This window comes from Monodon monoceros, unplaced genomic scaffold (genome assembly GCF_005190385.1).
Source record: "Monodon monoceros isolate NGI ecotype Baffin Bay Population unplaced genomic scaffold, NGI_Narwhal_1 Super_Scaffold_16, whole genome shotgun sequence".
In the NCBI taxonomy this organism is placed as follows: domain Eukaryota; kingdom Metazoa; phylum Chordata; class Mammalia; order Artiodactyla; family Monodontidae; genus Monodon; species Monodon monoceros.
Window position 1 is genome coordinate 2,118,701 of NW_021703772.1, and position 19,959 is coordinate 2,138,659.

A 19,959-nucleotide genomic window follows, 5' to 3' on the forward strand; every position below is an offset into this window, starting at 1 on the left:
TTTCTAGGGTGATTTTAAATGCGCTTGCGTCCGTGTGTGTGTGCGAGCGCGTATGTGAGCTCCACGCGCCTGTCCAGCTGCTCTGCAAGGTTCTGAGGGCAGAACTGAGCCTCTGGGCCCCAAGAACCTTGGACGGATCTCAGTCCACAAGGTTGAACCGCTCGATAGAGAAGTCCCCTGACAGACAGACTCAAGTTTTGGACCAAAATCTCACTTGTTTCTGGGTCAGCGCAGTCCCCTGGACGTGAGTGCCACAGGGCTCACAGCCGAGAGACCTGGGGGCGGGCCGCCTGCCTTCTCGGTTCTTCCTGCCCCGCCTGCCCCCCCCGCACCTCAGGCCGCTCAGCTCCCTCCACACCCTGGGTGGCGGGGACTCTGACCGTTGGGCGAGTGCCCTGAGCGGGCGGTGGGCGGGGGCAGCTGCCCAGGAACCCGAGGGCTCATCTGATGGCGGCCGCCTCCACCTCTGCCCCAGGCCTCGTTTACGACACGCTGATGCTGAAGCACCAGTGCACCTGTGGGAACACCAACAGCCACCCAGAGCACGCCGGGCGCATCCAGAGCATCTGGTCCCGGCTGCAGGAGACTGGCCTTCGAGGCAGATGTGAGGTAAGGCCAGCCCTGCGGGCAGCAAGGAGAGCCCATGCGGGCCGAGTGAGCCAGGGCTTGAGCGGGGGAGGGCCTGGGGGAGGACACGGGCCCTGCAGGCGGGCGCACGGGCCTGGCTTCTGGAGGAATGCTGAGCTCTCCTGTCCTTCACCTCCTGTCGCACGCTCCTGTTCTCTGGGAAGCCAGCCCCTAGCCAGGCTCCCCGTCAGCACCCGGGTCACACGGCCAGGCCATCCCAGGGCCTCTGCCACAAGGGCGGGGTCCGGGGGATCCGTCATCCTGTTGGCTTTCCCTTGGAAGTTCTCTTACTTGAATTTTTCCGAGAGCTTCTCCCAGGGTGTGGGGAGCCTCTGGCCCCCGAGGCAGGGAGGGTGCGCAGGCCGGTCTGGTCTGCTTGGCGTTGGTTCCCAAGCACAGCACTGCCTCTGCCCCTACCCCTCTGAGCGGCGGGCCCTCACGTCTGTCCCAGCCGCCTGGCAAGGGGACCACGCTGCCTGCCGACAAGGCGGGCTGAGCTGCCTCTGTTCCGGCCTGTCGGGGCCTGGGACTCACGTTGCCCACCCACCGTTGCGGTGGCCCCAGGCCCATGAGGACAGGAAGGCTCTGCTGAAGGACCGTTGAGTCTCCTCCATCCTTCTGATGGGGGAGAGACATTTCCTGGCATGCGGCCATCAAGAGGGTCTTGAGCTCTGGGGTGAGAGGAAACAGAGGACCGTTTGTGTGGGTGCACGGGGAGGGGGGTGGGGGGAGCTCTAGGCCGTGGGCGCCACAGCATTGTCATCCGTGGAGCGGGGCAGGTGGCACCCCCTCCCAGGAGCCCTCTAGGACAGTGGCAGCCAGCCCCCCACGTGCCCACCAAGTGGGGGCCTGCTGTCTCCCCACACACTGGGAACCCCGTGAAGCCGGGGATGGGGTGCAGGGTGGCATGTGCTGCCCTACAGGGTGGCCCTGGAAAGCTAGAGCCCCGTGGATGAGCAGAACGTCCGCGTCTGTCCTTCACAGCCCAGTGCCACCTGGGCCAGGCCCGGAGCAGCCCGTCTGGAGGGCGGGCGTGGCCCGAACCCCACTCTGCCCCCCATCCAGCCCCCCTTCCCCAGAAGCCAGTATTTAGGAGTTGAGGTCAGTTGTCCCGCGTGACCCCATCTCTCTGCCAGTTTATGGCGATACATGGTGTTTGGAGGGGAAAGCATGGGGCCTGGGCCCAGAACCCTGTCCTGGAGTCCCTCTGGAGAGGAGGGGGACCCCGAGGTTGTGGGCTGGAGCCCTGGGCACCTGCTCCCGGATCCCGTGAGGCTGCACCACTGGGGGGCAGCATCGCCCTGGCGGACGCACCCTCCTCCTCCGTTGCAGGACCACCACCCCACCCCGCTTCCCAGGCGCCGCTTCCTTCGCCCCCAGGAGGGTCCCCTCGGGCCCGGGGCCTCCAGGGTAGTTTCAAGGCAGGAGACGGAGGCAAGGGGAGCAGACCGAGCTGCTCGTCCAGCCCCCTGGCACTGAGGGCCGGCGCCGATGGCCGCAGGGGCCCCCGGGTACCGAGGAGACCCGGGGTGAAGGGCCAGGCGTGCCCTCGACGTGCGGGGACGCTCACCATGCGGGGCACCTGCAGGTCCAGAGGGTGACACATGTTCCCTCGGCCGAGGGAACACGGGTTGTTGGAGGGGCCCCTGACAGAGGAGAAGCAGAGGGACCAGGCGACCCCCCGGTGCCCAGGCCTCCCGGCCAGCGCCCCTCACTCCACAGGGTGGGCAACCTTCTCTGCGGCCTCGTGGCCCCTCCACAAGGAGGAGACCAGGCCGGCAAAGCCTCGGTCACAGCCGACCTCCGGTTCCCCTGCCCTGTGCTCCTGCGTCGGCAGGCGTCGCTGGGAGGCCTGTGTACCGTTAGGAGCGGTTCTGGGGCCTCCCTGGAGGTCCCCGGGGGGAGCACAGCTCCTGGCCTGCCCCTGCACTGGGGTGCGTCCGGCCCGGCGAGCCCACGGGCTCCCCCTGGGCCCCCAGGGTCCTGTTGGCTCTTCCTGTGTCGCTCTGGCCCTCGGAAAGTATAAAGAAGTGTCAACTGGAATTCCGCTTCACAAACCAGCTTCCTTCTCAAAGGTTAAGTAAATGTAGCTCAGCTCAAGATAATTTCTGGAGAACATCTGAAAATAGCTGAGGTGTCCAGATTTGAGGAATTTCCAAACCGAAGAAAAATGCGGACGGACACGCAGATCGGGGTGTCAGACGACTGCAGGCCGTCTCAGGCTCGCGGGAAGGCTCGGAGATGCCCAAGGAGCTGGGGTCTGGCCCCCGCTTCCTGAGAGCAGGTCCACCCCCAGGCAGCTCGTCTCTCTTTTAAGACCAGACCCCGGCAGTTGGAAAGCAAAGCAATAATTTGATGCCAAATCAGTTGTGTGACTGTGAAGGTTAAAGCGCTGAAGGCTGGAATTATCTTTTTTTAAAACGTTTTTCTAAGTTTTAACTAAAGTGCAAACCCTGTAAAATATTTCTTAAATATTTTTCAAATGTCGCATCAGGTGATGTTTGCTTTGGATTTCACAATAACCAAATAATTTTGTGCTCGTGCCCGTATAGAATTTCATCTCCTCCTGGGTGCCGGTTCTCTGCTGAGGCCCGCCCCTGCAGTAGCCTGTCTTGTTCTGTCCCCGCAGTGCATCCGCGGACGCAAGGCCACCCTGGAGGAGCTGCAGACGGTGCACTCGGAGGCGCACGCCCTGCTCTACGGCACGAACCCCCTCAACAGGCAGAAACTGGACAGTAAGAAACTCCTAGGTATTTCAAGGCCTTCTTTCCCTTTACTGCCGAGGCTGCTTGCAGCCCTGCCCTCGCCCGAGGCCCCGCCCCACCTGCATGCCCCCCGCTGCACAGGCGCGTGTTGCCCACCAGGCTCTGTGCGGGCAGCTGGGGCAGGGATGACCCTTCTCCGTGGTGCCCGGGCCAGGCTCTCAGGTGAGGGGCCGGAGGAGAGATTTCCACGCTCGGCATTCACGTGGGCAGTTGGTTTCTTGCTTTGTGTCCGGTGTCTTGGGGAGAAAATGGGCTGAGAACCAGTGGTTTTGCAGAATGTTAAATAGTAGAGCTGGGTTGCTGGAGGCCACCCGGCCACCCGCACTGGGCCTGGAGTCGGTGTGGGGTATGCACTTCGAGACTCGGGGGGGGCACCGTGGCAACCCGAGCCCCCCGCCCCACACCTGGCCCCTCCTCCCCGGGGGCCAGGGTCTTCGGCTTTGGCAGGCAGCCCCCCAGATGAGGGGGCGGGATCTGGGCCTGACGGAAGGAACCTCCTAACAGGCATCTTCTGCTTTGGGAGGTGGTGAGAGTCTCCCCATAAGGCAGGGGGGGTCTGACAGAAGGGCAGGGTCCCCCAGGCTCCCGGGCGCAGGCGCCCGCCCCCCTCCGGGCAGGACCCCTGCTGGGTAATTCCCTCCCCCGCTTCCCAGCTGCCTGGAACCGGGGCAGTCGCCAACCGTGGGTTTCCTTCCCCATCCCTGCCTTTGCCCCCTGGGGAGAGAAGCCCCCTGGGGCTCCTCCCTGAGCTGAGCCAAAGCAGGCAGCAGGGGCCTAGGAATCACAGCCGCTGGGGTCCCAGATGTGGCGGGGGGAAGGGGTGGGCTGTGCGCTGTTTCCTCTGGTTTCCGTGCCAGGTGTTGCGAAGGTCATCTCTGTGCCCAGCCCTGCGCTGGACCGGCTTGACCCTCCTGGGGATCCTGCAGCGCGGCCGTGCTCCCTCCCCGGGCACTCATGCTCCCCTTCACTCATTCGCGCGCCCAGGGAGCACGTCTTCTCCTCTGCTGTGCTCCCGGTAGGCACTGAGCCCCCCTAGAGCGGGGAGCTGGGGTGGCGGAGGCCGCGAGGAGACACTCGGGCTCTGGCCTGGGGGGGGGGGTGGGGGTCGTGTGTAGCAACAGGGCTTTTAAAAGACAGAAACCCTCGCACCTGGGAGGCAGGGAAGGAGCAGGAGACCCGGGGCTGGACGGCCGGTGCCGGGCAGTGGGCTGCAGAGCGGCACGGGGACGGACACCCCCATCTCCGCCCGCTGACTCGGACAGCCCAGGGACAGTGACCGCAGGGACCCTGGCCCCGGGGTGCAGAACAGGCGGGGCTCAGACAGGGGACCGGGCCACAGGGGCCTGAGAGGCCTCTGTCCCGACGCCCTGCCAACCCCACAGCCCTGGACAGAAAGGCACAGGGTCCCTGGGCTGGGACAGACACAGGCACAGAGCACAGTGAGGCCACCACCCCCCGCCCCATGCTGGGCTCCCGGCACGCTGACCTTTACCCCCGGGCAGAGATGGGGACCTCCTTCAGGGACTGACTAGCCCAAAGGAAGCTGTCATCAGGGGCCCCGCAGCAGATGGCCCCCTAAGGTTCTTGACGTGGTGCTGATGGTTCAGAAGGCCACCGTGTCCCCACCGTGTCCCCGCACCTTCCACCGGCTTTACGTCCTCACTCTGGGCCACGAACAGAAGACCAAGGATTATCGGCACCTTGGAAGGTGCTCAGCAGCAGCTCGGAGACCAGACTCCTGGGTGGGTACGGGGACCGGAGGGGGGCGCTGCAGAGAGAGCCAAGAACAGCATTAAAATCCTTAAAGAGGGCGATTCCACATCCACAGAACGTGAGCAAGGGCCATAGAGAAGGGAAGAAACAGAACAGAGAGTAAAGTGAAACATGGTCACAGAAGTCGAGTCCTGGGGCTGGAAGGAACGGTGAGTCAAGGTCCTGGAAAGTGGAGCAGGAAGGTGACCAGAGCTGGAAACCAGGAGACAGGAGAAAAGAAGAAAATCCAAGGAGCGTTCCTTGCACTCAGGGCCCAGGGAGCAGGGGCTTCCGGAGGACACGGAAAGGAAAGGAAAGGAAAGCATCTGGGGTGATCACGAGAAGGTCCCAGGACCGGAGGACCCAGCCGCCAGCCGCGAGAACCCTGCCAGGGAGCATCGCTGGGAAATCTCAGAGCACAGGGACGAGATGCAAGGGTGCTGCAATGTTCCAGGGAGGGGACCAGGTCTGCCAGGAACCAGGACGACGTCAGGCCCCTCGGTAGCAGTGCAGCGCCTGGCCCGTTCTGGGGGAAGTTTCTTTCCAGCCTGAAGTTTTCACCCAGCCAGACTTGGTCAAGTATGAGGGTGAATCAGGGCACGTCCAGGCTTGCTCCCTGCCCCGAGGCTGGACATGCGAGCTCAGGGTGCCAGCATGGTGGGTGAGGGCCTCTTGCCGGTTCACAGCCGGTGCCTTTTGCTGGGTCCTCATGGTGGGAGGGGTGAGGGAGCTCTCCCGGGTCTCTTTTATAAGGGCACTAACCCCATTCACGAGGGCTCCATCTTCATGGCTTAATCACCTGCCGAAGGCCCCGCCTCCTAATATCACATTGAGGGTAAGGGTTCCAACATGTGAATTTGGGGGGACAAAAACACTGAAGCCATGTCAGTCACAGAGGCCCCCCACCGAGGATGGTGAAGGCAGGTCAGGAGGCCGCCCGTTCCCCATGTGGAAGCCCCCAGGACAGCCGGGACCAGTGTGGCTGAGAAGGCCTCCTGTTGGGCTGTCTCCACCAAAGTGTCCACCAAGCCGGACCGCCACGGTGGCCAGACCAGGACCCGCGATAGCCTGCCCAGGGTCTCCTCTTGTCTTGGCCGTGCAGCCCCTGTTCCTCACGCGGGCTCTGCTGCCTGGGTCAGCTGGGGGCTCACTTCGCCCGCCCCCGGGAGTGGGGGTGGTCACAGTGGGCCGAGGAAGACCTCCAGAGCTGCTCCCCCCACGGCCACGTCCCGGGCCTGGTCCCTGGCCCGGCCAGGTGCCCTGGCTGTTGTGAGCCCTGCTCTGCAGACACACGTGGACTCCAGGGAAGTAGACACTCCGGCTCCTGTCCCGGGAACTGCTGCCCCCCAAGGGCCCTGTGTCCTCACTCAGCGAGGTTCGTCCCTGCTACTCAGTTTGGTTTTCCAAAGCTCGGCCACGTGGTTTAGGATAACACACAGGAAACCAGGAGGTGTATGGGGGCGACTGGCCCGAGGAGGGGGTCCCCATTCCCCGTGGAAGGGGGCGCGCTGCTCTCTTCTCTCCCTCGGCCGAGGGGCGTCTACGATGCAGACTGGACACAGATACAGAATAGACTCTTCAGAGTGTACGACATCCTCCACTTGGCGCCCCCAAAACGCATCTGTGTCCTCTGAACTGAGAGGGCTTGTTGGGGGTGCCCAGGCCCCACACCCAGAGTCGTGGACTCGGGAGGGCAGGGAGGTCTAAGCCGGCTGCCCCCAGGAAGGGGCCCAGGGCTCCGGAGGACAGGTGACACCCGGGAGAGCCCAGAGGCTGAGCCCAAGGCACAGGGAGGGGTGTGGATCGGAGCAAGAATGTCCAGAAATGAGACAGAGCGCCGGCCGGGCCCAGAGGACGGGGTCTGGCCTGGGCCCAGGCAGGGCTTTGTGGAAAGGAGGCATCAAGGACGAGGACAGTGTGAATGGGGGAGAAGATCAGCGGGCTCGGAGGGAGGGGCCGAGTGGGCCAAGTGCAGGGTCTTCAGGCCGGCACGTCCGGCAGGGCCCCGGGATCCCCCAGGAAACGCAGAGCCCGGTTCCTGGACCGTTCTCCCGCACGGGAGGAGCTGCCCGTGGGTCCCGGGACCGGTAGCCCCCGCCTCAGCAGTCTCCAGGAGCGTCCGGGGGCCTCAGCCCCGAGAGCAGCCGGCCTCCCCTGAACGCACCGTGTGGCCCAGGGTCCACGCACGCTCCATATCCCTCCCCTGGTCAGCCCGCCAGGAGTCCTTCTGCAAGCCCGTCTCCTGGGCATGCGCTGCTCCATGGGGCAGGGGATCGGGTGACGGGAGGATGGTCTCCCTGCAGGCACGGAGGCTCGGGTCCCCTGCCAGGAGGACGGGTGAGGCTTCCAGTCTGGTTCCAAACTGGGCTTAAGACGGGTGATCGGAAATGAGAGAGACGCCGGAGCCGGGAGTCCTTGGGGAAGAGTAAACGGTGGGTGAGCCGGGAGCCGGCGCCTTCCTCCCGCCAAGCCGTGTCCGTGACCACATGGGGGATCCCCCTCAGTTCATCCAGCATCTCCATCCCTGGAAGCCCCTCTGCTGCTCGTGGCTTCTTTGTTGAAGTGTTCGTCCACCATCTCAGACCCCGCTCCGCCCATAGGCAGCCACGGGAGTGTATTTAGTGTTTCTTTTATGAGCCAAATGTGTTGTCACAAACACACATATTGTGAGTGTGTGTTCCATTTACCATAATGGTATTATAACCCGTTCTGTTTCCTTTTTCTCTCCCACTGAGTTTTGTGTTGTGAAGTCTACTCACGTTGCCGTGGGGATGCCCAAGCAGATACCTTCCTACCACTTGAGACCTATTTACATTTCTGATGGTTGTTCTAACGTCATTATATCAGTCTGACTATTCCAGACATGGTGAGAGTTGGTGATGTTAACAGTACCCTGATGTGGTGTTTAAACACGACTGGGTGATCTCCCTTCCTCTTTTTAATTGAATCCACAAATTTCCAAGCCTTGTGCAAAGAGGCCTGTGTAGTGAGTGTGGGGCAGTGACACAGCTTGGCCGGGCTGCAGGGGGCTACCTTAGGTGTTCCTGGAAGTCAGGGTTCATCTTCTGATGGCAGCGACCTGGGGAGGGAGCCTGGCCTGGTGGCTGAGGAGTGCGGACCCAGGGCTGCAGAGCACCTCATGAGTGTCTCTCCCAGCTCAGGTGAAGGGTTACGAGGCGACCCTCTGCTCACAGCATAGCAGCAGGAGCGGCGGAAGAAAGCCAGCATCTTCCCCGCGCCCGTCCGCATCCCAGCCTGCCTGTCAGCTAACCTGCCAGGACTGGGAGAGCAAGGGTGCCCCTCAAGCGTCAGACCCCCATCTCTCGGCTTGAACATTTTGTGACCTGGCCTAGGCAGTGGTGGCCCCGCAACACAGGACGCCAGTGGGGGAGGGACTCGCTGACCAACTGGGGCCTCGGCCGAGGCGGCTGGGGCCGGGGGGAGACCAGCTGTGCGGAGAGGCCACCGCTGGGCCGCTCCGGAGCTCTGGGCCAGGACAGCTTCCCTGTTGCCCTGCTGCCCATCCGAGCACAGGCTTGTGTCCGAATTCAGGGTATCCTCTACCTTTTTTATTATTGTGGTCTTTCCTGGCCGGATAATGAGCAAAATCAAAATATTCAGATGATTTATGGTTTTAATGCATCAGTCTGTAATTTCAAACACAGGAATCCGGTCTCAGCAGAGCCCCCTCACTCACATTTACACACACACTGATGGATGTACATGGATGCACACACGGGCGCTTGGATTCTTTGGGAGAAAGCTCTTACGTCCCTAGCATCACGTTCCTGTGTGCTGGAATAGTTACTGTTACGAGAACCATCTTGAAGCCATTCCCAGCCCGTGGTCACCTAGAGCCACTGCCGCGTGTCAAGGGCAGGGCCAATGGGGGCACGGGGGGCTGGTGCCGCCCTCCCTGATTCAGGCCATTGGGTGAATCTGTTGCAGGACAGCGTGGTGCCAGCTCCCCTCTCCCCCGCCCCCCGTCATGCACTGCAGCCCACCCTGTCCCTCCGGCCCCAGGACCTCCCACGGGGGGCTCAGGGCAGGCCTGGCAAGCCCCTCCCAGGGCTGCTCTCCTTGGACATCACTTCCCTGCCTGCCGGCCCCTCCACCCACCTGCGCACCCGCTGATTCCCCTGCAGTCGTGGCACAAGGAGGAGAAGGCAGGCATACCCCCAGCCTCACGGGGATGGGGCCAGAGGCTGCGTGGCTCCACGAGAATCAGTTTAACTGATGTCAGAAGGCACGGCAGGGGAACCACAGTCAGAAGACGGGGATGCAGGCGGCTGGGGGGCGGTGACCTGGAGGAGAGCCGTGGGCGCAGGCAGGGCAGGCCCGGGGCAGGACCCACCGTCCGGGCATCTTGGAGGGGATGGGGCATGACGGGGAGGGTCCACAGTGTGTGGTCCAGGCCAGAAGCCGGGATGAGGTGGGCACAGACCTCACCAGGGCTGCTCCCCTGGTGAGCCATCCGGACCCTGTGACCCAAGGCTTGCTTTCTTCCTGGGGCCCCGGGAGCAGCTCATGGCCACCCAAGCAGAGCTGGTGCTCGGGTTGGGGAGAGGGCAATGTTGGGAGTGAGCCCTCCCAGCACCGGGCCCGGCTCTGCCAGGTCCAGAAAGCAGGCTCCCAAGCTGGGCTGTGGAACCTGCCAGCCTTAAAGGCCTGGGGGTCACAGTGGGAGCGAGGTGGAAGCGGGGCAGGGAGCACCCGGCTGCACAGAGAGTCTCTCCCGGATGGGGGCAGCTCCTGAAGGGGGGTCGGCCAGCTGGAGCCTGGGCTTCACACTCCACCAGCCTGGGGAGGGGTGCTGGGTGGCTGTGCCGCCCTCTGGTCCTGCATGACAGGCAGGTTTTAGGCTAGTCATCAGCCAACACCCGGATCACACTGAGGAAGAAGACAGTTCCCGTTCTTGTCACCGAGGCAGGCCTGAGCCTCGTGGGACGGGGGCCTTGTGTCTACAGCGTGGGCCCCGGGCAGGCCTTCCTAGACGGCCAGGTTCAAGGCTGTGTGGTTTCTTAGCTGTGCACCGTCCCAGTGAACTTGGAACACTTGTACATGGGGAGAGGGCTGCTGTTATATCCCCAAAGACCCCTCCGTGTCTAAAGAGCTCACCCCGGGGATTTAACCCCAGGCCTCTTTCTCTTGCTTACAGCTGGGGAGGGCGGCCAGAGCTCAGAGCTGAGAGCCAGTGTCGGGGGCAGGGAGCTCAGGGTGGTTCCCTGCCAGGTGCACAGCTCGGGCTGGAAGCAGAAGCTTCCGTGGGGTCTACCCACCCCGTGAGGAGTGGGCTGTTGCCATGGAGAATGCAAGGGCTCCGCAGGGGCTGGGCCCGCTCAGCCCAGGACCCACCACCGGCCAGATGCCGCCCTGGCGGCGCCACACGGTGATACAGTGGTACCTTTGAAGACCGTTTGCCCCTGCGCACGTGGGACGCACTGTGCATCCTCCACAAGTGTCAGAGCACCGTTGAGGCACCGCCAGGCCGTGCTCCCTGCAGGCTGGGGCGCCGGGTGACCCTGCCCACCTGACCTCGGCTCTCCTTCTCCCTGCAGGCTCCCTAACATCGGTGTTTGTCAGGCTGCCCTGCGGTGGTGTTGGGGTAAGTATTTCTTTAATGTGTAAATAATGTCCTGTTTGTTCTCAGGGTCCTGGTGGTCACAGAAATCGCAGAGCAGGTAATTGTTGCCAGGTGTTTTCCATAAACAGGGCCTGCTGGGCGGGGCTGCCCCACCGCTCACACGTGTGGCTTCAAAGGCCCTGTGAGCCTGTGAGCGTTTTGATGGCGGGTCTGGGGCACCTTCCTCCGGGGAAGGTCGTCTGGCACCACGGCTGGCTTTAGGAAACGGGATCTGGTGTGTGGGCCTGTCTCGTCTAACCCACCGAGCAACAGTCCACTCGTCCCGGCTCAGGTCGTGAATCCATCGCCTCACGGGGTGTGTGTTGATCCCATATCCCAGCTCCAACCCGAAGCCCCAAGTGCAGCTCTGACCATGGGCATGAGGTTTCTGGGCCACGTGAGGTGGGTAGAGCTGCTTCTCCGGGAGATGGAGCTCTTGAGCAGACCTGGGCAGGTAGACACGCAGGAAAACCAGCATCTTGATTTAACTTGGGCTTTCCCTGCCCGGGATGGGGGCGCAGAACCCATCTGGGCACCCACCCCTACCTCAGCGCAGCGGAGGCCAGGTCTCCGCAGCCAGAGCTGCTCCTTCAATCAGGAGGGGCTGTCCCCCCGCCCCCTACTGTCCTCTGGATGAGGGAGGGTGAGGGCAAGGACCAGCCCCCTCCTGGCCAGTCTGCTAGCCGTGGAGCTCCCCAGCCCGGGAAGTGCTGCAGCCGGTCTCAGTCACAGAGAGGCCGGAGGACCTAGTGGACAACAAAGGCGTCTCGGCTGGAAGCTCGCTTCAGCCCAATGTGAGCGTAATGACAGAGCGCAGGGTGAAGCTCAGGGTCTGGATTCCGTTATGGAAATGAAACAAAATTGTTTTCTTCCTGAGTCTTTACAAAAATCGCTGCTTTGAAAATTATCCCGTCAGAAAGAGCATAAACGGCGTTTGTTCATACCACCACCAGGGCTTCCTAGAGTTATTGCATTTTGTACTGTAAAGAGGCTGCAATCTCTTAATGCGGGGCGAATTTTTGGCCAGACTTGAAAAGGCTTTGGCTTTGCACTGCCCTGCAGCAGCACGCTGTGCGAGGCAGGATTTATAATTTGCAAATGAAAGCGCAATGGGTACTGGGCCTGGGGCCTTGAGCCAGGTGGCCCCTCCCCGGTGTGAAGTCCAGATCCAGCCCCCAGCAGGCTACCAGCGCCCCCCTCCACATCCAGACACAAAAATGCTCTGGAACACGGAGACGTGGAAAATCTCGCCAAGTCGAACCCGGTTGAGAGAGGAGCCCATCAGAACAATTAGTGGGAAGTGTGAACCATAGGGCGCCTCAAGGGATTGTTCCCTTTCAGTTGTTTTCTATAACTGCCCCAATAGGAGGGCAGAGAATCGCAGTGCCAGCCCTCCCGCCTGGCTCAGCATGGACTCGCCATGTTGCTGGTGCAGCTGCAGCCCTCTTGGGCCTCTGAATCTCCTTCCAGAGCTGGGGGCCAGCCCCCCGGGGTGTTGTCAGGGAAGCAGAGGAGACCCCAGGGGCCCAGGTGTGGCTGGGAGGGTGCAGGTCGGCTGGTGAAGCAGGGAAGGAGAGGGTGCGTTGCTTCCCCGGAAGCTACTTGAATTAACATCTAGATTCTGTAATGGAGCTTTTAAATGGTTTTACCTTTTTTTCCCAAGCCAAATAAGAGAAACTTCTGTTTTGCTCACCTCCTGATTATTGCATTTCCCTCCCAGCCCTACCCTGGTAGGCCCTGGGGACCCCGAGTGCCATGGCTTCTAAGGTCCGCGGCCCACCCAGAGTGGCCACCCCGAGTGTCCACTTGAAATCTCTGTAAGGGGTCTCCCCACCCCCGTCTTCACCTTGTCTCCGTCTTTGCTGGAGGGATTGTGGAGTGTAGCCCGCGGCTCTTTCCCTTGTTTCCTGCTTCTGTATTTGTGGGTGCCCCAAGCAGGGCCGCCTCGTACTTCTGGAACTCGGGGCTCCAACCCGACCATCCCACATGGGTCCCTGGGGAGCTGGTGGCCAGAAGCTGGGGGACTGAGACCCCGAAGCAGTGGAAAGTGCCGTCAGGTTCTCTGGAGACACTGCAGTGGGGCTGGGGGTCTGTCCCTCACCCTGGACACGATGTTACAGGACCTTGTGGACCCTGGGGTCATGCGGGAGGAGAGCAGAGCACAGAGATCCTTCAGAGCACACAGAGGGTCAGTCCCTTTCCCCACCTGGCTCCGGTTACTTAGCCTAAAACCCAAATCATTGCATTTGGAGGAGGCGTAATCTGCGTAGTTTTGCCCAAACCCGCTTTGGTGCTCAGGGGTGCGGCCTCTCGCGAGGCCCAGGCAACCGGTCGGACCCTCCTGCCAGCTCTCACTTTGGTTTTATTGAATTGGTTCTTCGGCTGAAGCAACTGGTCCAGAATATTCTAGCTGAGTGGCTACTTCAGTGAAGAACAGCACAGTATTATTTAGAGCAGAAGCCGGTTTTTGAACATTGAATGTGCGCTAAGTGCAGAGCGTTCTGCTGACATTTGGAAGCTATTTAAAGAACACAGAGGTTTGGTCATTGAAAAGAAGAGCCCGCACGGAATAACACTCCTCAGGAAATAGCTCGAGCTGCTCGTAAATGTATTTTAAATCATCTCGCTTTGAAGATGAAGCCCCAAGACTTCATTGAAAGAAATCCATCCGCGCCACGTAATGATCAGGGCCTTTGTCAGGTGGGCAGGGGCCTGGGCGCTGACCCTGGCTGGGCCGGAGAGGGGGTGCCGGGCCCTCACCTGCGGCTCAGCCTCCGTGTCCGGGGCCCCGAGCGTTCAGCGCTTGGAAGAGGTTGCCATGGGAAGGAGGGTCTCACCCAGGCCCGGCCGACTCCACTGCAGGTGGAAGGGCTTATTCCTCACAGCTTCCCAGAACCCTCTCCAGGCTTGGGCACCCACAGGAAGGGCACGCGAGTCCCAGGTGTGTGTGGCCGAGGCACCAGCTGCCCTGCCCTGGGGATGGCAGCACCCTTGACCTGGAACCAGGGGCTCCTGCTTTATTGTGGCCCCTGCTCCCTGCCCCCCAGGCTCCCACAGGAGACTCAGCCTCCGCAGAACCGACTCGTCAAGTCTGTGTCTTCCTTCCTGCCCACGTTAGCTAGAGTTTAAAAAATATATCTAATGTGTAAGTAAATAAACCAACACACAAACAAGTTACCTGACAGGTTTGTGCCACACACAGGTTTTTCTCTTTGAAGGGGAACAGCTACCTGGGCAGGTGTGCCATCCCCTGGGCTGAGCCCCCTGGCATGTGTCCAAGAGCCTGGATTCTCCTCCCTTCACCCTTACACGTGCCGTCCCTGTTAACGACTCCTGTCAAACACACGGGGCTTCTCCTTCAGTTCAGCATGAAATAAAGTCATAATTTGGAGGGACCTCTAATTCTAACACTTGCCACATTTGCTTTTGCTAATTGTTAGTGTAACTCAGCTGCAGTTGCAGTTAAAAAAAGAAGGGAACTAGGTAACCTTGACCTCGTGACTCCTAGCATGGAGTATTTTGGAGCAATTGAGAAAAGAAATGACATTTCAGAAAGGGGTAAAAACGCAGGCATGCTATTTTGGGTGCATTCACTGTTCTTTCTCTGTTCAGTATTTTTTGGCATGTCTTCAAAAAAAAAAAAAAAAAAGCCCGAATGTGAGCTGGGTACGTTCTGTAATTAGTCAAGGAGAGACGGCAGGCTCTGGTTTTAGAGGCAGAGCACAGGGGCCCCTGGCTGCACGGCCACCCGGCCGCGATGGGGGGTGACTCTGACTAAGGACGCCGGCCTTACTGCGGGCCTGATGTCTTCACAGGTAGACAGTGACACCATATGGAACGAGGTCCACTCGTCAGGGGCAGCCCGCCTGGCCGTGGGCTGCGTGGTGGAGCTGGTCTTCAAGGTGGCCACAGGGGAACTGAAGGTCAGTGCGGACCAGCGGGAGGGGTCCTGGGAGGACACAGCCCAGGGGGAGGGGAGGAGGGGGGGAGGGAGGGACAGCCCGCCCGCTTCGCTCCCCTTCTGGACAGGTACCTGGTGGCTGTGATGGGGAGTACGGGCAGACCCAGCTCTGTCATCACTGTTGAACCCAAGGGGACTTTTCCCACGCTTGTGAAAACACGTGTAATGATACAGCATTTCTCAAAGAATTCGATCTCGGGAGCATGCTACATTCTTACAGTGGCTGAAAAATCCCAAAGAGCTTTCGTCTTTATGAGTTGTGTCATCAGCCTTGACCACTCGTTAGAGTTTAAAACTGAGGCTTTTAAAATATTTATTAATTTAAATATAATAATAAGAGCTTAGTCGCTCAGCTAGACTCACACCTGCTTCTGCTTCCGTGTCTGGTGACGTGTTGTTTTAGTTGAAGCACACAAAGAAAGTCTGGCCTCGCACAGATGCAGAACTGGGGAAGGGGGAGTATTTTAATAGCTTTTCCAGATAATTGTGGGCATTCTTCTTTGATGCTTTGCCAAAACTCAACAAGTGACAGCTTCTTGAAGATGAGTTGCAGTGTGGACCCTAGAACAGCATCAGCGAGCTTGTCCTCCTGTACAAGAAATTCCGTCAGCCTCGCACGTGGAGCCAGTCATTTATCCTGACATTTGCACAGTGCATAGTTGTTTGGAAATAGGGGCTCACTGGATCACGTCGGTCTTCCAAATCTTGACACATTTTATTATACGGTGTCCAAAGCATCACCAATCTTTGAAACCATGAATGTCACCACCCATCTCATCAGGAAGGTCTTCTCAGTGCTGGGAAGAGCTGGGCCGAATACAAGTTTTCCAGAGTTCTCGGTTTCACGGGAAAGCTCAAATCCCACCCCTGACAACAGCCACTGTCTGTCGTTTTCTTTGAGGTGACAGCCCCGTGGGTTATTTACACGCCTCCCCATCTCTTTGCACGGGTGTTAAAAAGACGTCGAGGTTTAATGAAATTGATAAGTTTTACTGCTTCTTCGGGGCACTGACATGGAGCTTCCTTTTCCCTGCAAATGAGTGTGCCCGGGCCTCCTCCTGCTACCGTACCCGAAGGCCACCCGCCATCGCTGCCCGCCGCCGGTCAGCTCTCAGCTCCGCGGGAAGGGCACAGAGCCTTGGGGTTGCTATGCAAAGGCCCCCGGGGCATGGGACCCCTGGGGCCCATGTCCCCATGCAGAACCGCAGCGCTGGGTCCTGTGGAGGAGAGGGGAGATAGTTGGCAGCGCCAAGCGTGCCGAGGCAGGGCTCCCACTAAGTGTGCCCCCCCATCCCCCCCGAGCTGGCCTCTGCAGCCGGCTGGGTACACTTCCCACGCCCAGTCAGCGTGGTCCGCGACCCATGGGTCTCTGTTACAGAGCTCGATCGCACAGCTTCCTGCGCTTGTGAGACCCGGGGTGCCGGTCTAAACCATTTTTATTATGGTGGCTGCAGGATGGTTTGCAGATGGTTCTTTTAAAGCATAAGTGACTCAGGGGTCCTAAGCAGGGGTGGGGGCTGAAGCTCCTCTCCAGCCTCTGAGATTTTCTTTCTAAGCGTTAGTGATTGTTTTCTGCGTCGCTCAGTACCCTGGGAACTGAGCGGCACTGAGAGCAGAGAGATTCACGTTAAGGCCAAACTAGGGCACAGCATCTGTGCAGCGGCCGAGCCTTCTCCGTTTCATCTGCGTCCAGGGTTCCCGTCAAGTTGCTTCCTGGGGATGCTGGTTATGATCAGAGGGGGGCCGCGGTGCCCCTTCCACTCCTACCCTGCTTCCCCAGCTGAGCAGCTCCCAGCCTTGCCAGCAGGCTGTCAAAGATAGAAAATCGGGGATGGACTCACCTTTTATCTTAGTAATTTGTGATAACCAGCAGGGCTCGTTCAGAGAAGGGACCTAGATGTCTTTGAAGTGCTCACAGCCAGCCCTGTATCCTGCCCTACGTCTGTGCGCCCGCAAGGCAGCTGGAAACCGTGTTCTCACGCACATTCTGCCTTTTCTCACTGACCTGAAACCAATCTTCTGTCCCCACGTCTCCTTTTTGGTGTCACGCATAGAATGGCTTTGCCGTGGTCCGCCCCCCAGGACACCACGCGGAGGAGAGCGCGCCCATGTGAGTACACACACGGTCACTCTCGGGCAGGGGACTTGCGGCATCCTCGCGCCTGCCCGTGCACGGTCCCCGAGAGGCCGGTCCAGCGGGGCGTAACCATACGTGCAGCTCGAGTCGGTTAGGGTTGGTCCCGGTGAAGAGATGCAGGGGGCGGCGTGTGGAGGTGTGCAGAATGGGAGGCCGTGTGTGCAGAAGCGAGTCCAGAGGCGTCGTCTCGTTGTCAGGCCTGGGAGAGGGAACTTCAGCTGCCCCAGAAGGAGTTCTCGTGGTGCTTCCTTGTTCTAGAGCTTTAACAGTCAGGCCTCAGGTCTGCTCACGTGTGGCCTTCCAGCTGACCTGCTCACGGCTTGGCACCGCGAGGCTGAAGTCCCAAGGTCATGACCACAGGGGTCAGCTCTCTGGCCTGTGTTTCGGGTTGTAGACACCCCTGACTGTGCACATGAGAAGCTGGCCGAGGTGGCGGGGTTGATGTGTGGATTCAGGGTCCATCCTGGTCGAGGAGAAGCTGCCCGGGGGCAGTCACAGGACTTGACCCGGGCAGTTGTGCGCGGAGTGGACGCAGAAAACCCTCAGCGAGCGTGATGTCTGGGGCTCGCCCTCGGGCCCCGAGACAGCAGACACCCTGTTGTGGGTCGTCAGGACGAGGGGACGGGCGGTGGCTGGGGGAATGAGCGCTGGTTTGTCGGCTGGTGAAGCACGGATGGTGCAGACAGAGCTGTGGGGAGAAGCAGAAAGCGCGGGGGCAGTGCTGGACCGGGAGCCTGGCTTTCAGCCAACGGGCGGCGGAGCCCTCAGCCGCCTCGAATCCCCAGTGAGGGCGCCGGGGCCGGGCTTCAGGAAGGGACCCTTCACCGTAAAGGGAGCTGTCGTCACCACCGTGCAGTCACTCCTGGCCCGGAACGGTCCACATGACTGAGGGGCGGGTGCTGATTGTTTGTGGCATTTCACTGAGGTCACCTTTCTAATTCGACTCTGAGCTGTCAGATATTCTGAAGGGTGGGCGCAGATGGACCGAGATGGAATATGGAGGGACACGTCCGTGGAGGCTCTTAGAGACCGCACAGTTCGGTCCTGGGGCCAGCGCGGCCAGAGAGGCGGTGGCTGCTGGGACGCGAGGCTTCCCGCCGGGCAGCCTACAGCCCGAGAACAGACCCACCCAGGCTTCTCATTTTCTTTGGTGATTCAGGCAAAGGGAAATTCAGGTTTAGGAGATTTTCATTTTTACTTGACCCACTTTCTCAGCTCGTTTTTCCCGTTCTCTCAGAGACTCTCTAGAATCATTGTTATACATCTTAGACTATGGAAAGACGTGCAGTGAGAAAGTCAAATGAGTAACTTCCGTGTCCTGTGGGCCTCGGTGCCTCTTGACAGGTCGGTCAGTGCGTGTTCTGGGAGACGTCCGGGGGGCATAAAGTGAGATGGACTCTCACCCTGGGAGCGCTGGCGGCCTGCACACAGGGACCGTGTGTGTGTGTCAATGATCAGCATCAGTTAACGTTTCCAAACCGCCTTCTTAGACCCTCGTGGGATTCTAGAATGTTCTATCGCACGTTGAATAAAAACTAATCAGAGCCCGGAATTTGTCTCTATTTCTCCTGATTCTCACCTGCCAGGGGGTTCTGCTACTTCAATTCCGTGGCTGTCGCAGCCAAGCTTCTCCAGCAGAGGTTGAGTGTGACCAAGACCCTCGTGGTGGACTGGGTGAGTGGCCCGTCCTTGTCTCCCCCGCGGACAGTGGGAGGCGGAGGCGAGCTTTTCCATCTCCACTGGCCATGGGATTTGGGGGCCTTACCTTTCTGGAAACTACCTCAAAGATGCAGAAAGTAAAAGCCCAAAGCTGTTAGGAGTCTGTTTGACAGCTTCAACCAGCCGATCCTGCCAATAACCCGGCTCCTGAAGTATCTAGAAATAGGCCCGTGGTTGAGGGCAGCAGCCGAAGGGCAATCCTTGCAAAACCTCGCTGGGAGGCGGGAGTGCAGGAAGGGGTCGAGCCTGGGCCTCGACAGGGATCAAGGGTGTGGCCCGCCCTCCCTGAGCCAACGCGGCAGCTTTGCATCACTGTCGCTCCCGGTGTAAAGGCCCTCCCTGCTTCTGTAGAGGGGAGCCAATTTACACTGGTTTAACCTCCTTCCCATTTTCCCATGGGAGGGGCCACATCTGACAATCCCACTGCCTCAAAGGTAAACTCAATGAAAAACGCTATAGAATAACTGAACTCCAAAAATAGGTATACGGAGTCTTATGCTGGAGATGGGGAATCTAGGTGTTCACTTTTTTCTTCTTTTTTAAGTCGTATGTGGAGGGGGCAGAGGGGACATTCTCTTTGGTATTTAAGATTTATTTCATCATTTTTTTTAGTTAAAAAGATCAGGTACATTGGGTGGGATTATCTTTTATGCTGCGAAGTCCTTCTCCTTTGGGAAAAGAAACACCAAAACACAGCCCAGGACACCCCCAAGCTCCGGGCGGCGGGCACTGGTCAAGGGGCCCTTGGGTGCCACGGCCGTACAGCGTGGACTGCGGAGCCCAGTGTTCACACAGCCGGTGCCTTGGCCCCAGGGGGCCCTTCCCTTAGCGCCCCTTGTGGAGCAGTCAGAGATGCTGGGCACATATAACAGCTGAGTGCTGGAGAAGGTGGGCGTGCCTGAAGCACTGCGGAAAGTGGGTGATCCGTCTGGTGCTGTCGCAGAACCACGTGTAAGGGCTCCGCTGTCACGTGGAACAGCGCACAAGGCCCTGGTGTGCACCCCTCGGCGGCGGTGGGCCTCAGTGGGATCCAGCTGGTTCCTCACTTACAGCTGTCCTTCCACTTTTCTATAATGAGCACAGATAGCTCTCATAAATAGGGTAAGGATTCTAAGCAGTTCCCCGGGGTTTAAAATCACAGACTCGTGTGCAGCCCTCAAGTGTGCACGCTGTATGCAGCGGGCCACCCCGCTTGTGTGGTTTCAACACGTGGTCACTGTGATTCGGAGAAGCGGTTTGTCGTTCCTGTTTGGGCCCTGGCACCCCCATCACTCCACCCCGGGGATGGTCTCCCATGTACCCCAGGGTCTGGTGCGGAGCAGGTGAGCGGCCGTGGTCAGCGACCTCCCCGGCCCTCACCCGCCAGGCTGTGACA

The 19,959-nt window shown here is 59.9% G+C and overlaps 1 protein-coding gene across 3 annotated transcripts in view; it reads left to right on the plus strand.

Annotated features, from left to right (window-relative positions):
* The window catches only part of HDAC4 (histone deacetylase 4), a 242,510-nt gene that overhangs the window by 194,123 nt on the left and 28,428 nt on the right, over positions 1 to 19,959 (plus strand). For 2 of the 3 annotated variants that reach the window (XM_029224637.1, XM_029224635.1), the window contains exons 14-19: positions 476 to 609; positions 3,257 to 3,377; positions 10,703 to 10,749; positions 14,583 to 14,690; positions 16,783 to 16,838; positions 18,452 to 18,539. In XM_029224637.1, coding sequence (XP_029080470.1) covers positions 476 to 609; positions 3,257 to 3,377; positions 10,703 to 10,749; positions 14,583 to 14,690; positions 16,783 to 16,838; positions 18,452 to 18,539 — 554 coding nt within the window. The remainder of the gene's footprint in view (positions 1 to 475; positions 610 to 3,256; positions 3,378 to 10,702; positions 10,750 to 14,582; positions 14,691 to 16,782; positions 16,839 to 18,451; positions 18,540 to 19,959) is intronic. The other variant, XM_029224636.1, reaches the window with a different exon arrangement.